Source organism: Coregonus clupeaformis, chromosome 8 (assembly GCF_020615455.1).
Source record: "Coregonus clupeaformis isolate EN_2021a chromosome 8, ASM2061545v1, whole genome shotgun sequence".
In the NCBI taxonomy this organism is placed as follows: Eukaryota; Metazoa; Chordata; class Actinopteri; order Salmoniformes; family Salmonidae; genus Coregonus; species Coregonus clupeaformis.
This window is the reverse complement of record NC_059199.1, coordinates 12,610,280-12,632,719: the sequence shown is the minus strand read 5'-3', so window position 1 is coordinate 12,632,719 and position 22,440 is coordinate 12,610,280. Positions and strand designations below refer to the sequence as shown.

Sequence of the window (22,440 nt, the reverse complement as noted above, 5' to 3'; positions counted from 1 at the left end):
GAAACTCACCCAACCCCAACACCACCAAATGAGATACACCCTGGCTCTAACACACAGTCCTAGAACCAGAGTGTGACAGTCCTCTTGACTTGGGAATGCCGCTGTCAAAATGTTTATGACAGGTGTTATATGAAACATATGACTTAATGGGGGTTCATTTCAAGGTTCAGACGTTCAACTTAGTTTTCATTATCCCATAGGGAAATTTGGTTTGCAGGCAGGATGAACAGAAAACACTACATTCAATACAAAACATAGACACTGTTGTGGTTTTTAACTCTTGGTCCTCTCTCTTGCTTCCGTTGAGTTCTATCGCTGACTATGGTTTATCCTGTGTAGGGGGACAATCGTCACTCAGTGCCGGTGTGGGAGAGGGTGAGGGAGTGCTCCGCCAAGCACTGCAGCGTGACCTTGCCGGATGGCTCGTGCTCCTCTGTGACCCTGCGGCCGGGGGCCACCATCAGGGAGGTGCTCAGGGACCTCTGTCAGAAGCTCTGCATCAATATGGTCGCCGTCGACCTCTTCCTGGTGGGAGGAGAGAAGGTGAGGGAAGGACACTGATTCTTAGCACAGTTACTGTTCCCCTTTACTGTGCATCTCAATGTGGATTTAGAGTGAAATAATCCAGATTCATTTATGTATTAAGTAGGGCTGTCAAACGATTCAAATATTGAATCGAGTTAATGGCATTATTAATGGTATAATAAAGAATTTGCTCAAATTTGGCCCTAAAGAAAGATTTTTCCATTTAAAAAGCAGTGCATTTACTTACAGGTAGGGCTGTTGTGGTGACCATATTACCAGCAGTCATGAATCATGACCGCAGTCAAATGTAATCTCCTCTTATGCACTCTGGAAATATGTTGGTAGTACCCAACTCACTAATGACCATCAGGTCCAAATGGCCTGGTACTCAGGGCTCTATTGGCCCTCTAACCACTCTGACTTCAATGTAAATGCTATGGAAAATCACATCAAACACTTATCATCAAAACAGTATGTGCTTTTAAAACTCACATCACTGTGATTGATCAATTTGAAGAAAGAAGTTCAACAACAGGTTGAAATTGATTGGAAAACATGGTCGTGTTGGATGTTGTTTCAAAGCCTAACACAACGAAATGGACAGCGCTTTCTAAGGTGATGATTAATTTAAAACACCCATACGCATATTAAATCTTATGCATAGCATAGGCCTATATATGAGCCCAAGCATGACAAAACCGTTGGCAACTCGAACCTTAAACTCCCTCCACAGATTTTCTATGGGATTAAGGTCTGGAGACTGGCTAGGCCACTTCAGGACCTTAATGTGCTTCTTCTCGAGCCACTCCTTTGTTGCCTTGGCCGTGTGTTTTGGGTCATTGTCATGCTGGAATACCCATCCACGACCCATTTTCAATGCCCTGGCTGAGGGAAGGAGGTTCTCACCCAAGATTTGACGGTACATGGACCCGTCCATCGTCCCTTTGATGCGGTGAAGTTGTCCTGTCCCCTTAGCAGAAAAACACCCCCAAAGCATAATGTTTCCACCTCCATGTTTGACGGTGGGGATGGTGTTCTTGGGGTCATAGGCAACATTCCTCCTCCTCCAAACACGGCGAGTTGAGTTGATGCCAAAGAGCTCGATTTTGGTCTCATCTGACAACAACACTTTCACCCAGTTCTCCTCTGAATCATTCAGATGTTCATTGGCAAACTTCAGACGGCCCTGTATATGTGCTTTCTTGAGCAGGGGGACCTTGCGGGCGCTGCAGGATTTCAGTCCTTCACGGCGTAGTGTGTTACCAATTGTTTTCTTGGTGACTATGGTCCCAGCTGCCTTGAAATCATTGACAAGATCCTCCCGTGTAGTTCTGGGCAGATTCCTCACCGTTCTCATGATCATTGCAACTCCACAAGGTGAGATCTTGCATGGAGCCCCAGGCCGAGGGAGATTGACAGTTCTTTTGTGTTTCTTCCATTTGCGAATAATCGCACCAACTCTTGTCACCTTCTCACCAAACTGCTTGGCGATGGTCTTGTAGCCCATTCCAGCCTTGTGTAGGTCTCTTTGGTCTTGGCCATGGTGGAGAGTTTGGAATCGGATTGATTGATTTCTTCTGTGGACAGGTGTCTTTTATACAGGTAACAAGCTGAGATTAGGAGCACTCCCTTTAAGAGTGTGCTCCTAATCTCAGCTCGTTACCTGTATAAAAGACACCTGGGAGCCAGAACTCTTTCTGATTGAGAGGGGTTCAAATACTTATTTCCCTCATTAAAATGCAAATGAATTTATAAAATTTTTGACATGCGTTTTTCTGGATTTTGTTGTTGTTATTCTGTCTCTCACTGTTCAAATAAACTTACCATTAAAATTATAGACTGATCATTTCTTTGTCAGTGGGCAAACGTACAAAATCAGCAGGGGATCAAATACTTTTTTCCCTCACTGTATTTTTTCCCCTGCACCTGTTCCCGCCCATTTGATAATGGGCCATTCTAAATCTAAACAAATTTTACATATTAGTAAAGACAAGATTATATTGAAAATAGTCTGATGGGTGAAAATATGATCAGTCGATGAGAGAACAGCGTGTGCAGCCTGAGACTAGGAACAGAGCGCAAGCTTTTTTTGTTACTTTCTCAAATCATCAATAGCCTATAGTCGCTTCATGCAGCCCATATATGTTTTGATTTCTAAGACATTAAGGTTTGTATCATTCACAACTAAAGTTGCCAAATAACTATAAATCTATCATATAGGACCTGTTTCAAATTATAACTTTTACGCTCAACATGGCCACTTCATATGCGCACTCGCTCCGGAATGGGAAAATATCCTTTCTATTTTATTCAGCTAAGTTCGATTATATTCTTCTTACTATAAAATCATATAATATAAGGGACTAATAAGCATATCTTGTCAGCTAAATTAACAAGTCTACAGCCACACACACACACACACGCACACACAGCTTTAAAGCTGCAGTGTGTAACTTTTTGTGCGACCCGACCAAATTCATATAGAAATGTGAGTTATAGATCTGTCATTCTCATTGAGAGAAAGTTTAAGAAGCAGTAGATTCGTTCTATGTGTGCTATTTCTATGCTTCCCGTGTTAAGTTTCGGTTTTGTACACCAGCTTCAAACAGCTGAAAATACAATATTTTTGGTTATGAAAAATATATTTCACAGCGGTTTAGATGGTACAATTAATGATTCTCTACACTATACTTGCTTGTTTTGCCACATAAACTGAAACGATTAGAATTTTAGCAACCAGGAAATGCCGAAGCGATTTCTGCATAGTGCATCTTTAAGTACTGTTAAAGCCTCAGTCTCTGGATACGAAGAACAAAGAGCTTTTAAACTTGTCCGACAATATCATGAAAACACTGTAACCATCTGTACTGCTCAGCAAACTTTACACACAAAGGCCTCCACACTCTCCCTCCTTCCCTCTCTCTCTCACTTACTCCTGCTCTCACACACACACACACACACACACACACAGACAATCATACATACCCCACTCTTGCATATGCAGCCTACCTTCGAAGCATCTCTTTGAGTACCCTATCCCTTTTCAGTTCTTCCTGTTCCATCTACATTTGTGCATAGCCTAGTCAGTAGTCAAGTTATCAGGTTTCTAGCTAGCTAAACAATGTTGTTTGTTATCAAACCAAAATGTTTTGTCTTGCGAGTAGTTTAAAAAGGCCTTCGACATGCGCACGAATCCGCAGCAGAAAGAATAAATATTGGGCATAACTTTTACATGATTTGCGCTAGAGGCACACAGTCTTCAGCAATGTAGCTAGAAACGCAAACATTGACTGTAGCTGTGTTCTGTGTTGGGTTCTGCGCTTAAAAGGTTATGTGCAGTGAAGAAATGGAGCCGCGATTAATGGCATCCAAAAAAATTGTGCCGATAAACATGTCACACGTTAACGTGTTATTAACGCGTTAACTTTAACATCCCTGGTATTAAGTGGTTAGTTCCCGCTGGGGCCACACATACGAAAACATTTATGTACGCATGACTATAAGTTCTTTTGGATAAAAGCGTCTGATAAATGGCATATATTACTATTATTATAATATTGGTTAGGCATCGCTTCATGGCTTTGTGAGTAGGTTTTCATGTTGTTTTCTATTTTGTTTAGCCTTTAGTGCTGGACCAAGATTGCATGACCCTCAGCTCACGGGACCTCAGAATGGAAAAGCGCACCCTGTTCAGGTAATAGCAGATGCATCTACTGTATACATTATATATACAAAAGTATGTGGACACCCCTTCAAATTAGTGGATTTGACTATTTCAGCCACACACGTTGCTGACAGGTGTATAAAATCGAGCACACAGCCATGCAATCTCCATAGTCAAACATTGGCAGTAGAATTGCCCGTACTGAAGAGCTCAGTGACTTTCAACGTGGCACCGTCATAGGATGCCACCTTTCCAACAAGTCAGTTCATCAATTTTCTGCCCTGCTAGAGCTGCCCTGGTCAACTGTAAGTGCTGTTATTGTGAAAGGGAAACGTCTAGGAGCAACAATGGCTCAGCCACAAAGTGGTAGCCCACAAGCTCACAGAACAGGGTCGCCGAGTGCTGAAGCGCGTAGCTCGTAAAAATTGTCTGTCCTCGGTTGCAACACTCACTACCGAGTTCCAAACTACCTCTGGAAGCAACATCAGCACAATAGCTATTCGTTGAGAGCTTCATGAAATGGGTTTCCATGGCCGAGCAGCCGCACACAAGCCTAATATCACCATGCGCAATGCCAAGCGTTGACTGGAGTGGTGTAAAGCTCGCCGCCATTGGACTCTGGAGCAGTGGAAACGCGTTAGCTGGAGTGATGAATCACGCTTCACCATCTGGCAGTCCGACGGATGAATCTGGGTTTGGCGGATGCCAGGAGAACGCTACCTGCCCCAAAGCATAGTGCCATCTGTAAAGTTTGGTGGAGGAGGAATAATGGTCTGGGGATGATTTTCATGGTTCGGGCTAGGCCCCTTAGTTCCAGTGAAGGGAAATCTTTACGCTACAGCATACAATGACATTCTAGACGATTTTGTGCTTCCAACTTGGTGGCAACCGTTTGGGGAAGGCCCTTTCCTGTTTCAGCATGACAATGGCCCTGTGCACAAAGCGAGGTCCATACAGAAATGGTTTGTCGAGATCGGTGTGGAGGAACTTGACTGGCCTGCACAGAGCCCTGACCTCAACCCCATTGAACACCTTTGGGATGAATTGGAACGCCGACTGCAATGTCCCCGCAGCAATGTTCCAACATCTAGTGGAAAGCCTTCCCTGAAGAGTGGAGGCTGTTATAGCAGCAAAAGGGGGACCAACTCTATTATAATGGCCATGATTTTGGAATGAGATGTTCGATGAGCAGGTGTCTACATACTGTTGGGTATCTCAATATTTGTATTTCTCCATATCGCTCTCTCTCTCTCTCTCTCTCTCTCTCTCTCTCTCTCTCTCTCTCTCTCTCTCTCTCTCTCTCTCTCTCTCTCTCTCTCTCTCTCTCTCTCTCTCATTCCCCCCTTTTTATTTACCAATGTGACATTTGAAATAGCTCTTCGCACCTCCATTCTCCCAAGAGAATCATAATAAAATCATATGATTGGGTTAGAGAAAGTATCTGTATATTTAATTTCCCTCTATTTTTAGGCTGGACCTGGTACCCATTAATCGGTCTGTGGGCTTGAAGGCCAAACCCACCAAACCCGTCACCGAGGTCCTGCGTCCTGTCGTGGCGAAGTACGGCCTCCACCTCAACGATCTGGTGGCCAAAATAGTAAGTCTGGCTGGGTCGCCTCAAGGTTTTCTGTTTGCAGCTGTGTATCCAACCAGGCCCAGCTCTTCTGTAGAGCATGGCACTGGGTGTAGTCTCATTGGCTTGGAAGGGGGAAGGAACCGCATCCTCTTCAAATGTTATGGGTGGTTAGCTCATTCTGACTCAACCAGACTCAGATTTTGCAGAGAGAGAGCTATAATTATGAATGACTACACTCCTGAAACATGAGGGATGAACCGGGGTAGAAAGACTCCTCCCTTCTCCCCAAAATCCTTGCCAGTTAGTTAGTTTATTTTGGTCCTGTGGTGGGTTTCCAAGCATTTACCCTAGTATTATACAGGAAGCTAAAGCCACATTCTAAATAGAGCGATGGCTTCCATTTCTTACATGGTTAATGATAGTACACAGAAGTTGACATGATACGCTACATGTTTGTATGACATGCTAATATGGTATCATGCTAATCTGCTGAAATGGATGGGAACGTGCTAATAATGCTAGCAAGCGAAACATGCTAAAATGCTGGGTATTTTGACAGAGTGGAGAAACGGAGCCTTTAGACCTAGGGGCGCCCATATCCAGCCTCGACGGCCTGCGCATAGTGCTGGAAAGAGCGAATCCTGCTACCTCAGGGAAAGGTAAGACCGCCACCACACCAAACTCCAAAAACACATGCTAAGACAAGAGACAAGGTCAACCAACCCTGAAGAGGGTCACTGTTTCCACTCACTCCTACAGTGACCTTGCATGGTCCCAGATCTGTTTGTGCCAGCATTCATGTCAATCTGTTTGTCTTGCCAGTGTAACCGAGTTAAGAACGTACCACAAGCTCACTCCACAGCTAGCTTGAAATGTCACCGTTGGAGCTATCCAATCGGTACCTGTTGTATAGCTCAATCGGTTTGCACATTGTCAAGCAGGCAGTCAGGTGTGTTGGCGAGGTAGAGGACCTTGGTTCAAGCCCAGTCAGAGGTAGGTTCAGGGAGGTAGCGCTACATGCTAAGCTAGCACGCTGACAGCAGTTATACCAACACATTTAACATTTTAGTCATTTAGCAGACGCTCTTATCTAGAGCGACTTACAGTTAGTGAGTGCATACATTTTCATACTGGCCCCCCGTGGGAAACGAACCCACAACCCTGGCGTTGCAAGCGCCATGCTCTACCAACTGAGCTACACGGGGCCCCTATGGTTACTGTCCATAGGAGTTAGCAAGACGGCACAAACAGATCTGGGACCAGGCTAACAGTGACCCAATGGCATACTCAAATCCCCAAACACCCTAAGATAGTGACTGGATTAATCCAGTGGCAACATTTTTCCAATGTTGACCTTGAACTTCAGCCCATCTGTTTCCAGGGATTTAAACCGCTCTTGTAATCAATGTCCTGTTTTGTTGTCCCACTGACTTCCAGTGATAAACAAAGATATCAGAGTTATGGAGGATGCGTGGGATGGCTCATTGGCTCAGATTCACCTCCTTGTTGCTTTTCTCTTATCTCTCTATAGATTCCAAGTCCAAGTCAGCCTCCTTGAAAGCCCATCTGCCATCTTTGACCAGCAGGAGTCTTTCAGCAACAGTAAGGAGACTTCTTCCTCCTCCTTTTATCCCTGTTTTCACTTTTCTCAAGTATCCTTAAAGTTCTAAATGTGCTCTGTGTTCGGCTCCCCTGCTACGCTGCTTCTTAACAATTTAATGTCACATAATAAGTGGTTTCCTTGCTTGAATGCTGGCTGCAGCTGACTTGAACACTGACTGACTGACCCCCTGCTTTGTAGTTCAGCCTCCAGGTCGCCTTTATAGTTGAGACCTGACCTTGTCCCCTAGGGATATTACAGTAACCTAATTTACTAAGCATCAAAGAAACAACACGCATCAAAGGAACAACACGCCTGTGTTTTATGGTTGTTTTGGGGGGTTCCTTTACTTCTGAAAATAATCGGGGAACAGGTGCGAAGACTTAAACACTTACAGCGTAAGTCAATCTGGCCTGGATGTGTTGTAGTGTTGTTAGTACACGGCATGCACAGCCTCCTTCCTCCCCCTTAATGGAGTGCGTTGTTATTGTTGCGTCTGCAGGGAGATGACAGGTCATCAGGAAAGGCAAGCGGACCAGACCCGTCGCTCCCTACGGAAAAGAGAAAACCGAAAAAGATTAATATAGATGAAGCTGAAGGTAAATCATCCCCCTGTCTTTCTACTCTGTGGTGGCTTCTCTGAGCTTTGCTTCGCTGCGTCACCAACACCATCTCTTTGGCAGCACTAAAAGGAGCCTTCAACCTTCACAATTATCTCTCAGTGCAGCGTGGGGCTGTGTACTGTCCACGTTAAACTAACTAATCCCCTTTTTATTTGAGATGTTTCCTTGTTCTTGGGGAGGGCTTTAGAAATAGGAAGTAACTGATTTCTTTCTCTTTAGAATTCTTCGAGCTCCTAAGCCGGGCGCAGAGCAGCCGGAGAAATGCCCAGAGAGGCCTCCTGAACAAAGAGGACCTGGAGTTACCTGACTTCCTGCGGTTAACCCCCTGCTCCCCCTCCACTGCCTCCCTAGACGTGGCATGCTCCACCCCCGCCTCCATCGAACAGGGCCAGGTGGTAGGCAGGTTGAATGGGGTGGGTGGTACCCCTGCCCGCGGCCCCCTCAACGCCAGCCTGCGCTCCGAGAGCCTGGACTCCTCCCTCAGCAGCGCCAACGGACACTCCCACTCCGCTGCGGGGCGCCGGGCACTGCACCCACCCCGCCACCCCATCTCCAACTTCGGCGCCACCCTCTCCCCCATACCCCGCCCCTTGGAGGCTAGAGGCCCGGGCCTCAGGACGCTGGAGGAAGACACCCATGCTGACCTGACCCTGGTGGGAGAGGGGGACATCAACAGCCCCAACAGCACCCTGCTGCCCCCCTCGCCCGCGCCGCTGTCCCACGAGGGCAGCCTGCCTGAGGCTAACTTTACCCCTCCTGCGCCCTGCACCCAATCCTCCCAGGATGGATGTGGAAATGGCCAGTCCAGCTCAGGTATTTCCACATTGTGACTATGCATTAGTGTGTTGATGTGTGTGTGTGTGTATGTGTTTGTGTATGTATGAGAGACGGAGAGTGTGTGATTGTGTGTGTCTGAGGGTGACCTGATCTCCAACGACAACTCCTTTTATACTGACTTCAATGCACTTTATTTACAACTGCTCTCTGTTTTACCCCAATTATTTTTACTCCTTTTAATATGTTCTAATGAACATAGATAGCATTGTTTGTGTTCACTTTCAATCGTAAGTTGAGTTCAATTGTAAATAGTGATGTATATATTTAGAAATGAATTACATTTACATTCGCACACCACTGAACAGATGGGTTTTACAACCTAACTGAGACTTGAGGTGATAGTCAACCGTAGAAAGTTTCATATTGTTGTACCACAGAGTGTATGAGGATACAGATTTGACCCAGGTGAATAAACTCTCAGTATACATTCATAATGCCTACAAAATGCTTTAATGATCAACATGACAATTGTCATTACAATCCATGAAAAACAGACATACTATAATTTGACAGCAACCAATTGTAGCAAGCTACAATTACCATGCAAGTGTGAATTGTTTGGTTGATTGATTATAATAGAAAACCTGAAATAGATTGCCATGAATCACAGCCAGATTCATGTCAATGAATAAAAACTCTACGCTGGCATTATGAATGTATAATTAGTCTGTAGTTCTATACCCAGCACACAGCTACAGACAAGATAAAACGTAACCAAAGAGTTATGAAATTGTTATTTGAAAAGATGATCATGTACCTGCACTTTGAATTATTTGTATTGCATTATTTTAATTGAAAAGCTGTATTTTCTTCCATCCCATCCTCTAATGCAATGCAATTCAACAATGCAGATAACAAATAAGCCAATAAGTATTTCACTCTGGTTTTAAAATTGAATTAAATATATAGAGAAAGAAAACTAAAACCGTTTTTTTTTTCTCACAAGATGGTGATAATTATAGACAGTGATGATAGAGCTAGTTTACCATGAACAGTATCATTGTTGAATTGCATGTCACACTCTGTCTGGTATCATCCTCTCCCTCTGTAGATGCCTGTTGTAGATAATCATGACAATGAATTCTGTATCTGTGTTTGATTAGATCTAATAAATGTTAGACCTGGAATCACATCGTCTGTCTTTTTACACGTTTGTGATCTCAAATTCAGTTACCACTTCATGCCTCCTCTTCTCCAACTTTCCCCAAAACTACCTACATCTCTTTCATTTAGTTTGTTTTCCACTGCCTTCTCCCTGACCTGTTCTTGCATGCTAGCTGCTTTGTCTGTGCGCTTCTGAGAAGTTTGTGGTGTCTGTGTCAGGGTAGTTCTGAATTTTTGTTGTGTGCTTGTGTGTAGTTCTTCTAATTGTTTTGTCTGTGTGAGAGGGTCATTCGGTGTTGTGTTTGTGTGTAATTCTAATTGTTTTGTCTGTGTGAGAGGGTCATTCGGTGTTGTGTTTGTGTGTAATTCTGATTGTTTTGTCTGTGTGAGAGGGTCATTCGGTGTTGTGTTTGTGTGTATTTCTGATTGTTTTGTCTGTGTGAGAGGGTCATTCGGTGTTGTGTTTGTGTGTAATTCTGATTGTTTTGTCTGTGTGAGAGGGTCATTTGGTGTTGTGTTTGTGTGTAATTCTAACTGTTTTGTCTGTCTTTCTAAGGGATTGCAACATTTCTGTAACTTTCCCAAAATTACCAGGTTTTCCAGAACTCCTGGTTGGAGGACTCATGGATTTCCTGATTATTTCCTCTTGATTCCAGGAATCTTCCAACCAGGATTTCTGGGATATTTCTTTTTTTACTGTAATGTACCTCATCTAATGCATAATGCTTTTAGTATGAGCCGTGTACATCTGTATCAGTCCTGGATTTTCATTTCCCAAACTCCCTACCCACTGGTCAGTTTCTCGTTCTGATAGTCTTGGTGAGCCAGATAAGTTTGTGAATGCAGTCAACTAACTCCTGATAATAGCAATTTTACAGTTCCCAATTAATTTCTTATTTTTTTTGCTCCTGATAACGGCATGCTCTGATTGAATGCACGCTGCCACAACAGTCCCAAACTGTTGAATTTATCTGGAGTCGCCTGTTATCATTAACTATCTAATGTCTATCTCTATTGGGATGGGTTAATCTGTCAAAACAGAATGAGCAGTGATGGGAATCCATCATAATCACCAGCATTATTATCTGCAACTGGTAGTTTGCCATGACGCATAGTCAGTGTTAGCCAGTTTATCTGTGTGATTTCACCGTAGTCTTGGTGTCTCACTGGTGTTCAAACGCCCTATTAGAATAATAAAATCACGCTTTGAAATCCCAATTTAAAAGGAAGCCTTATCCAGCTGTACTGTTTGAAGAGCTGTAAAGCTAAAAAAAAAAAAGCAATTAAGAAGCAAGACGGCTAGAATTACATATTGTATTTACAGGTCTTAGCTCATCTATTTAGTATGTATTAGGATCCCCATTAGCTGTTGCCAAGGCAGCAGCTACTCTTACTGTGGTCCAAACAGGATTTAAACAACTACAAAACAACAAAACAAAACAACAGCTTACGTCATACATAAAACAATACATCATACAATACATTATTACTCTCTCATTACAAATGTACAATACTACAATACAACAATATTACAATGTGTTTGTGTGTAGAGTGTATGTGTGTGTCTCTACTGTCCGCGTTGTGAGGTGAGGTTTTATCAAAATAACAATAATAATGATTTAACTGCTCACTTGAATTACTTGATGTGGAAGAGAGTTCAATGTAGTCATGGCTCTGTGTAGTACTGTGCGTTTCCCAGAGTCTGTTCTGGACATGGGGACTGAAGAGACCCCTGGTGGCATGTCTTGTGGGGTATGTACACTACCGTTCAAAAGTTTGGGGTCACTTAGAAATGTTCTTGTTTTCGAAAGAAAAGCAATTTTTTTGGTCCATTAAAATAACATAAAAAAGATTAGAAATAGAGTGTAGACATTGTTAATGTTGTAAATGGCTATTGTAGCTGGAAACGGCTGATTTTTTAATGGAATATCTACAGTGGGGGAAAAAAGTATTTAGTAAGCCACCAATTGTGCAAGTTCTCCCACTTAAAAAGATGAGAGAGGCCTGTAATTTTCATCATAGGTACACGTCAACTATGACAGACAAATTGAGGAAAAAAAATCCAGAAAATCACATTGTAGGATTTTTTATGAATTTATTTGCAAATTATGGTGGAAAATAAGTATTTGGTCACCTACAAACAAGCAAGATTTCTGGCTCTCACAGACCTGTAACTTCTTCTTTAAGAGGCTCCTCTGTCCTCCACTCGTTACCTGTATTAATGGCACCTGTTTGAACTTGTTATCAGTATAAAAGACACCTGTCCACAACCTTAAACAGTCACACTGCAAACTCCACTATGGCCAAGACCAAAGAGCTGTCAAAGGACACCAGAAACAAAATTGTAGACCTGCACCAGGCTGGGAAGACTGAATCTGCAATAGGTAAGCAGCTTGGTTTGAAGAAATCAACTGTGGGAGCAATTATTAGGAAATGGAAGACATACAAGACCACTGATAATCTCCCTCGATCTGGGGCTCCACGCAAGATCTCACCCCGTGGGGTCAAAATGATCACAAGAACGGTGAGCAAAAATCCCAGAACCACACGGGGGGACCTAGTGAATGACCTGCAGAGAGCTGGGACCAAAGTAACAAAGCCTACCATCAGTAACACACTACGCCGCCAGGGACTCAAATCCTGCAGTGCCAGATGTGTCCCCCTGCTTAAGCCAGTACATGTCCAGGCCCGTCTGAAGTTTGCTAGAGTGCATTTGGATGATCCAGAAGAGGATTGGGAGAATGTCATATGGTCAGATGAAACCAAAATAGAACTTTTTGGTAAAAACGCAACTCGTCGTGTTTGGAGGACAAAGAATGCTGAGTTGCATCCAAAGAACACCATACCTACTGTGAAGCATCGGGGTGGAAACATCATGCTTTGGGGCTGTTTTTCTGCAAAGGGACCAGGACGACTGATCCGTGTAAAGGAAAGAATGAATGGGGCCATGTATCGTCAGATTTTGAGTGAAAACCTCCTTCCATCAGCAAGGGCATTGAAGATGAAACGTGGCTGGGTCTTTCAGCATGACAATGATCCCAAATACACCGCCCGGGCAACGAAGGAGTGGCTTCGTAAGAAGCATTTCAAGGTCCTGGAGTGACCTAGCCAGTCTCCAGATCTCAACCCCATAGAAAATCTTTGGAGGGAGTTGAAAGTCTGTGTTGCCCAGCGACAGCCCCAAAACATCACTGCTCTAGAGGAGATCTGCATGGAGGAATGGGCCAAAATACCAGCAACAGTGTGTGAAAACCTTGTGAAGACTTACAGAAAACGTTTGACCTGTGTCATTGCCAAGAAAGGGTATATAACAAAGTATTGAGAAACTTTTGTTATTGACCAAATACTTATTTTCCACCATAATTTGCAAATAAATTCATAAAAAATCCTACAATGTGATTTTCTGTATTTTTTTTCCTCATTTTTTCTGTCATAGTTGACATGTACCTATGATGAAAATTACAGGCCTCTCTCATCTTTTTAAGTGGGAGAACTTGCACAATTGGTGGCTGACTAAATACTTTTTTTCCCCACTGTACATAGGCGTACAGAGGCCCAGTATCAGCAACCATCAGTCCTGTGTTCCAATGGCACATTGTGTTTGCTAATCCAAGTTTATTATTTTAAAAGGCTAATTATTTTAAAAGGCTAATCATTTTAAAAGGCTTATTACTAGCCACCCATTCATCAGCGTACATAGACACACAGGTTTTACTCAATGCTAGTGGTAGGTCATTAGTAAAAATATAAAAAAGTAAGGGGCCAAGACGGCTACCTTGAGGTATGCCAAACTCTACCTGGTTTACATTAGAGAGGCTTCCATTAAAGAACACCCTCTGTGTTCTGTTAGACAGGTAACTCTCGATCCATGATATGGGAGAGGATATAAATCAATAAAGTGTTTTCAGCATCTGACCTGGGTTCAAATAGCATTTGTTTTGTTTCAAATACTTAAGCTTGCGCTTGATTGAGCTTGTCTGATGCAATGGAACAAATGGAATAGTCCCCAAAGTGCAAACCAATGGGATAGTCCTCATCTAGCACTCCAGGCAGACATTGAAGTATTTGAATAAAGACTAATTATGTTTGAACCCAGGCCTGCAGCTCAAAGGGTAGCACACTTCAAAGTACACAGAGTCCATCACTCCGGTGGACACAACGTGTCTAGCCCTGACCTTTTCTAAATGGCTCTGTCAATAGATATTTGTAAGCTGATATGTGTACACAAGATGATACGAGAGGGTAGAATAAGACTTGCAGAGTCTCTCTCTGCTCGTCTGTTCTGGTTACTAAGCGCATCAGCCTGATTCTGCCACATTGGGAACCATGGTAACAGGTCCACCTTGCATGAGTTGACTGTGCTGCTGCATAGAGAAACTGTTGCTATTATTGTGGGGGGGGGGTTGTTCTCTCTCTGTCTCTCTAGTTGCCTCTCACTCTCATTCTCACTCACCGCCCACTCCAATCTAAACAGAAAGTCCCTGCATGCAAATGCATATACGTTTTGTTCATTATTATGCATGCAGTATTTCTGTTCTGCTCTTTACCTGTGCCTTGCAGAATATTATAGCTTGCACGACAGCCAGTATGCATCTGTATGCACAGAGGAACGCGGCATGCACACAATTAGTGACAGTACATCTGAAAGGTAACATGTTTCAGTCACATTATGATGGCCCCATGTAATGAATTACCTTTGACCTTTAAAAATGACAAATTGACACATCATCAGAGATAAATATTTGTAGGCAGTGCATCAGGCACATTTCTGAGTAAACTCAAATAGTTAGATGTTGTATCATTCAATTACATATAAATGCAATCATTTCACACGTCAGTCAATCACACTACTGTATTCTTAATAATCAATGGGATGAGTAGAAATGAAATCATTGCTCTGTTAGTTTATGTTATGGCTACTGTCAAGACTACCGTTCTCTGCTGGAGGAAGTGTTTTCCACAGGTTAACAGACACCATATATTACAAACCAAAGGGTTAATCAAACTAGGAGCCGAGGGTTTATCTTCCTGTGGTTTACTTATAAGAGTGGAACGGAGTTCACCTCCTATAGGAGTGGAACGAAGTTCACCTCCACCTTGGGTTAGTTGTTAATGAACTAATACATTGAGGGAAAAACGTATTTGATCCCCTGCTGATTTTGTACGTTTGCCCACTGACAAAGAAATGATCAGTCTATAATTTTAATGGTAGGTTTATTTGAACAGTGAGAGACAGAATAACAACAAAAAAATCCATAAAAACGTATGTCAAAAATGTTATAAATTGATTTGCATTTTAATGAGGGAAATAAGTATTTGACCCATCTGCAAAACATGACTTAGTACTTGGTGGCAAAAACCCTTGTTGGCAATCATAGAGGTCAGACGTTTCTTGTAGTTGGCCATCAGGTTTGCACACATCTCAGGAGGGATTTTGTCCCACTCCTCTTTGCAGATCTTCTCCAAGTCATTAAGGTTTCGAGGCTGACGTTTGGCAACTCAAACCCCTCCACAGATTTTCTATGGGATTAAGGTCTGGAGACTGGCTAGGCCACTCCAGGACCTTAATGTGCTTCTTATTGAGCCACTCCTTTGATGTCTTGGCCATGTGTTTTGGGTCATTGTCATGCTGGAATACCCATCTACGACCCATGTTCAATGCCCTGGCTGAGGGAAGGAGGTTCTCACCCAAGATTTGACGGTACATGGCCCCGTCCATCGTCCCTTTGATGCGGTGAAGTTGTCCTGTCCCCTTAGCAGAAAAACACCCCCAAAGCATAATGTTTCCACCTCCATGTTTGACGGTGGGGATGGTGTTCTTGGGATCATAGGCAGCATTCCTCCTCCTCCAAACACGGCGAGTTGAGTTGATGCCAAAGAGCTCGATTTTGGTCTCATCTGACCACAACACTTTCACCCAGTTCTCCTCTGAATCATTCAGATGTTCATTGGCAAACTTCAGACGGCCCTGTATATGTGCTTTCTTGAGCAGGGGGACCTTGCGGGCGCTGCAGGATTGCAGTCCTTCACGGCGTAGTGTGTTACCAATTGTTTTCTTGGTGACTATGGTCCCAGCTGCCTTGAGATCATTGACAAGATCCTCCCGTGTAGTTCTGGGCTGATTCCTCACCGTTCTCATGATCATTGCAACTCCACAAGGTGACATCTTGCATGGAGCCCCAGGCCGAGGTAGATTGACAGTTATTTTGTGTTTCTTCCATTTGCGAATAATTGCACCAACTGTTGTCACCTTCTCACCAAGCTGCTTGGCGATGGTCTTGTAGCCCATTCCAGCCTTGTGTAGGTCTACAATCTTGTCCCTGACATCCTTAGAGAGCTCTTTGGTCTTGGCCATGGTGGAGAGTTTGGAATCTGATTGATTGCTTCTGTGGACAGGTGTCTTTTATACAGGTAACAAGCTGAGATTAGGAGCACTCCCTTTAAGAGTGTGCTCCTAATCTCAGCTCGTTACCTGTATAAAAGACACCTGGGAGCCAGAAATCTTTCTGATTGAGAGGGGGTCAAATACTTATTTACCTCATTAAAATGCAAATCAATTTATAACATTTTTGACATGAATTTTTCTGGATTTTTTGTAAGTTATTCTGTCTCTCACTGTTCAAACAAACCTACCATTAAAATTATAGACTGATCATTTCTTTGTCAGTGGGCAAACGTACAAAATCAGCAGGGGATCAAATACTTTTTTCCCTCACTGTATCTGTTCAAGTTTAGGATAAAAAAAGCTAGTGATTCTTAGCCTGGTCCCAGATCTGTTTATGCTCTTGCCTACTCAATTGCTGTCATTGTCAAGCCAAACATGTTTGTATGACAATGAGTGTGACAGGGAGTTGGCATGATGGCATCAACAGACTGGCACTCAGACAGAGTGATTCTGGGGTCAGCTCCTATAGGATATCCCAATTCAATCCCTGACTACAGCATTAACGTAAACTTATGTTGAAAACCAAACACTCAGGTCTGCTAGGGTCACTCCACCTAACATTTTAAATATGTTTCCTTTCCATGTTAAATCAAATGATGGTTGTGCATCTGGTCAGATTAACATGTATTGGTAATTATTTGTTTTATTAATATTCTTGTCCACTAGAGGGCGACAGTATATAGTATAACTGTTCCTCCACTACATTTACATTGACATCATTTAGTAGACGCATTCAACATGCATTCAACTTAGGATAGCCAGTGGGACAACCACTTTATTTATTTTATTTTTTATAGGGGGGGTAGAAGGATTACTTTATACTATTCCAGATATTCCTTAAAGAGGTAGGGTTTCAAGTGTCTCCAGAAGATGGTCAGTGACCCATTGGGGTGTCAGAGCAGCAAATAGCTTTGACTGGGCTGAGCGGGAACTGTGCTTCCGTAGAGGTAGGGGAGATAGCAGGCCAGAGGTGGATGAACGTAGTGCCCTCGTTTGGGTGTAGGGTCTGATCAGAGCCTGAAGGTACGGAGGTGCCGTTCCCCTCACAGCTCCGTAGGCAAGCACCATGGTCTTGTAGTAGATGCGAGCCTCAACTGGAAGCCAGTGGAGTGTGCGGAGGAGCGGGGTGACATGAGAGAACTTGGGAAGGTCGAACACCAGACGGGCTGCGGCGTTCTGGATTTAAGCACTAGCATTTAAGGCATTAATAACCTAATCTACCATACTAGGGCATATCTTTACTGTATTTATCATATCAAGGCCTCCTGTAGCTTAGTTGGTAGAGCATGGCGCTTGCAACGCCAGGGTTGTGGGTTCGATTCCCACGGCGGGCCAGTATGAAAAATGTATGCACTCACTAACTGTAAGTCGCTCTGGATAAGAGCGTCTACAAAAATGTAAAATGTACATTTGTTTAAGTGACAAATACAATTTGATTTGTATAGTGACTGGTCCTGATTCTAAGACTTTGTGATATCATTGGCCTCTCACACAAACGTTTGCATAAATGGGACTGATTTGTCATTGCCCATATCCAGAAATTAGAACAGCTTTTATACTTTCAAATGCAATCAACCACTTAGGCACAGGGATTAGCGTTCAACCCACTGCAGCTACTCCATAACAACAAAATGAAAAGGTGACAATCGTAATACCCCCAAAATAAACGTCAATAGCGTACACTGATTCAGAATTTTGTGAACTTTGTGAGGATTGAATGCCTGAGGGACGTGGTGGTTCGAATCTTCTTTAGTCTCACTTTAGATTTCACTGGCTGCTTCCCAAATGGCAATCTATTATCCCTATAGTGTACTACTTTTGACCAGGACCCTTAGGGTTCTGGTCAAAAGTATTCCACTATGTAGGGAACATTGGGAAGCAGTCTGGCTGACACACCTGAAAGCTGGATACGGCTGACCCTCAGTCTGTTTTATCATCAATCTGGCAGCAACCAGGGAGCCTTGAGGCTGATCTCAGCCAGTCTGAGCTGTGTAGCTGGTTCTGTTCCAAACTGGCCCTGGGAAGAGCTGATCTGTCTGGGCTAGTCTGGTGCCATAGTACATTGACAGAAGACACCCGACCGACAGCCAGCAGGCTCATGTTAAAAGCAGTGCTAAGACAGGAATTACACCTCTTAGCTCAACTCTGTAATGAGAGATAGACATTTATTCCAAACCACTTCAATCGCTCAATATACTTCCTTATAATTCCCACTGTAATAATTTTATGTTGATTATTATTTGAAGTAGCTTCATGAGATAATATTGAGCACATCAACTTTTGAAGTAGGCCTACACTTGGCAAAGAGGTTGCTGTGTGTGTTCAGCTGTGAGAAGGGGAACGACGTGGAGGTTGTGTTTATAATACTGCTTTGATTCTGTGAATCAGAGGCGTAGGAGCTCAAAGGGTGTATGTGTTGGAGTCACTTAGACCTCTTGTTTAAGGGCCACAGATTGCAGGAGGGATGAGGAGAAGTCTTACTCATTGAAACTGTAATATCAGAGTTTGAAAGACTGGATACTGGAAATTGGACACTAACATATCATGAGTTCATAAGTGAACAGACGTTTTGAAGGTGGTTGGACTGTTCTAGTTCATCTCATGAACCCATAGTAACAACAAGTATCAGAACCCTTTCTGTACTCGCTATGACTTACAGATGTAGGATCTTAATTTGAGCCAATTTGCTACAGCAGGAAAATAATCCTGTAGCAACAGGAAATGTGAATTATTATGTGGATTATGATTAATGGAAATGTTTGTAGGGGTTGATACGTTTTTATTGTTAGGGCAAAAAGAGTCTTAAATGTCAAAGTGGAAATTACAAACTTAAGAAGCCTTTTAAAAACTCAAAATACACTACAAGTTTGCATTTTCTGCTTAGTAGGAACATTCTCAGCAACAAAATAGTGATCAAATTAAGATCCTACATCTGTAGACTCGACTCACACTCTCTCAATATAATAGAGAAGTGTCACAGCAGAACTGTATGAGTCAACGCACTCTAGAACCAATTTCTCTAATGTCATGTCTCATTACGTACACTGGCGTCAGTGCAGATATTATTTCTCAATCTGTGATAGTCACTCTTGTCAACACTTGTCAAGATAAAAATAGAGCCAAAAAACCTCACTGAAATGTGCCATGGCCATAGTGACATAGCTCCATTGTGACTACAGACTTCAATCTGGATCCAAAAATGCACCTTTGATAAAGTTCTATATTATGTAACTCTGTTTTGATAGTGTATCATCATATCAATGCAACACTGCTCAGTTTTTCGCACAAGTGCCACGTTTGGTTGACATCCAACATGTCTAGACCATAGTAGTCGAGCACAGTACACAGTGGACCTAATGAATAACCAATAAGTTAAACAGTTTCAATTTGTTCTTTTGAAGCCAAGCGGACAAGCTGAAAGGCATGCACAGTCCTTTATATGGTTGAAATGGTTTCATGTTGTTAGATCATAGGGCGCAATGATCTGAACTGGTCCTGGGACAGAAGCCATCAAGCCAAATACTCTGAGCCTGATGCTTTGACACCCACGGGTCATTGCTCTGAGATCAGCTCAATGGACATACTGCATTTCAAGGGTCAGAGCTTCATCATAATGGAGATGGAAAAAGCTCTTCCGGAGGGTTTCTTAAAAGGTTGTGTCTGGATTTTCTCCCCTCCCCTTAGTTCCCCTGTTCACTCTTTTTGTCTTCTACCACCAAAAAAGGGCGTATGTCAAGACAACCCACTGGGCACAGACATCAATTCAGCATCTATTCCACGTTGGTTCAATGTCACTCATTGAAATGTTGTGGAAACAACGTTGATTCAACCAGTGTGTTCCCAGTGGGAAGGCACTGGTGACCCTATGACTCTACTTTACACTGATTATAACACAGATGATCTGATCCTCTGAAAGACTTTGTACATTTCACTGAGGCAGGTGTTAGACAAGTCATTCCACAGGCACTGTAATAACCCATCAGTGAATCATTAGCAACAGTGTTGGGGTACTAAAGCTACCCTTAAGAAAAACATCGTTTACTTAACTGAAGTTACTTTGAAAAAGTACTCCACTACATCCAAACTACTTTGTGAAAAATTTTCATATGTAAATCTGAAATGTCATCGACTATAATTTGCAAGAACAGTTCACTTTGGGGTCATATGTTAACAGAATGTAATTTTGCCTATTAAACTAAAAAACTATGTGTTTCAAGTGAGAATTAGGCAGGTCTGATATCACCTACAGTATATATTATTTTCTTAGCAGTGATTAGTTCAGTAGTTAGCTAAACCGCTACATGGCAAACAAAGTTAACTACTGAAAACACTACCAAGATTTCATTTTAGTTCAACTACCAACAAGCTACTGGAAATTGTAGTTAAATTACTAGTTGAACTACATGTAGTTTACTACTCCCCAACACTGATTAGCAATTATATTAACTCATGGTAGATTGGAGGCCTCAAGGCTGGGAAGTATTGGTACTCATCCTCTTTGTTGACCACTGTGGCGAATACTTCAGCTGGAACACAGTGGGAGAATCTCAATTGCATACCCCACGCATCCTCTCTCCTCGCCACCTTCTCAAAACCCATTGGATGGGAAAGCCAGAGCACCCGCCCCTCTGATCTTCTCCTCCAATGGGTTCTGAGGAGGCGATGAGAGAGGAGAGAGGACTCGAGGAGAATGCAATTGAGATTCTTCCAATGGCACATCCTTCCATTACTAATTCTCCCATCTCTCCCTTCCTTACCCAGAGAGAAGAAAAATAGCATGTGATCTTGACTGCTCCCACAAGAGGGCACCGTGTCTTGGAGCACTACGCTCTCAGCCAGCCCTGCAGGAGGTGATGGACGTGGAGGGAGTGTGTCTAGAGGAGGGGGAGGAGGAGGGGGATAAAGTGGGGGAGGTCACCATCATCCGGGGAGAAGACTCCGAGCTCAGTCTCAGTTTCCAAGGGTACGCCACCGAGCTCCGGCAGTGCCAGAGCCGGATGAAGACCTCCCAGGTGCTCCTCAACGCCCACGACCAATCAGAGGGGATCCAAGACTCCAAGACTGACATGTACAAGGCCACAATCGTGTGAGCTGTGAGGCTGAGCAACCTTCACCAGCACTTTCCAAGCTTGAGTCACTGTCTGTTCAAACAGGATCTTACTTGACAAACGAGGGACTTTAACTGTAAAAAGCTATTGATTTTCACTCCAGAACTGATAGAATGTATAATAATTGTTTTGGTGATAGATATTGTATTATTGAACATTACTCTGGTGTGTGTTTAGTGGGTTTACATTTTCAAGAAGTGATGAAAAGCAAATGAATTGCCAGTTCAGATTGATGAAAGATTTGGTAATAAATAACTGTTTGGGAATTTATCAGGGGATAGGCTACCTTGTTTAAAACATGGTTGCTGATACTGTAGGTACTGCAAGGCAGGGGCTATAGAACTTTGCCTCTTTCAGGTAGATAGGATAGGATTCACACATTTTAGGAACATGAGAAACTCCTCGCAACTCTAGTACATTTTACTGTATTATTCTGGTCATTTATTCCACGCTTTCATGGTGAACAACATATGATCCATCTTCATATCTGTAAACGTCTCATTACAGTATTATGATTGGCTTCATGTTTGGTTATTGTTCAAATTCCACTCAATAAACATGCCTACCTTTGTAATTCCAGCATGGAAGCCTCTGTAGTTAGTCATTTAGATTTTTGTATGGTATGGAGTCCAATGTTGAAAGATTAAATTAAAGGTGCAATCTGGGATTTCAAACAACCCCAATTGATGGAGGAATGACAGTAGAACTAAGCTCATGAGGCGTTTATAAGTTATATTCTTCAAGAATCAATGACTATGTATCATTAATTTCATCCAACAATGGATGTACAAATCCCAGATTGCCCCTTGAATTTAGCTTTAAATAAAACATTTTTAGAATGCAAATCCTTGATACCCAACCTGGTTCAAAGATAGACCTGTAAAACCCTTATCATTTGGTTTATAAGATTTTCACATTCCAAAATTCTCCTTAGTGTGTTTTGTCTTATCAATATGTT

General features: G+C 42.8%; 1 protein-coding gene across 1 annotated transcript in view; it reads left to right on the top strand.

The window, feature by feature from the left end:
* The window catches only part of LOC121571149 (regulator of G-protein signaling 12), a 69,394-nt gene extending 47,333 nt beyond the window's left edge, over positions 1 to 22,061 (top strand). The window contains exons 4-11 of the mRNA XM_045222213.1: positions 340 to 543; positions 4,146 to 4,219; positions 5,660 to 5,786; positions 6,325 to 6,424; positions 7,297 to 7,367; positions 7,868 to 7,964; positions 8,208 to 8,801; positions 21,136 to 22,061. Coding sequence (XP_045078148.1) covers positions 340 to 543; positions 4,146 to 4,219; positions 5,660 to 5,786; positions 6,325 to 6,424; positions 7,297 to 7,367; positions 7,868 to 7,964; positions 8,208 to 8,801; positions 21,136 to 21,464 — 1,596 coding nt within the window. The 3' untranslated portion in view covers positions 21,465 to 22,061. The remainder of the gene's footprint in view (positions 1 to 339; positions 544 to 4,145; positions 4,220 to 5,659; positions 5,787 to 6,324; positions 6,425 to 7,296; positions 7,368 to 7,867; positions 7,965 to 8,207; positions 8,802 to 21,135) is intronic.
* The last annotated feature ends 379 nt before the right edge of the window (positions 22,062 to 22,440 follow it).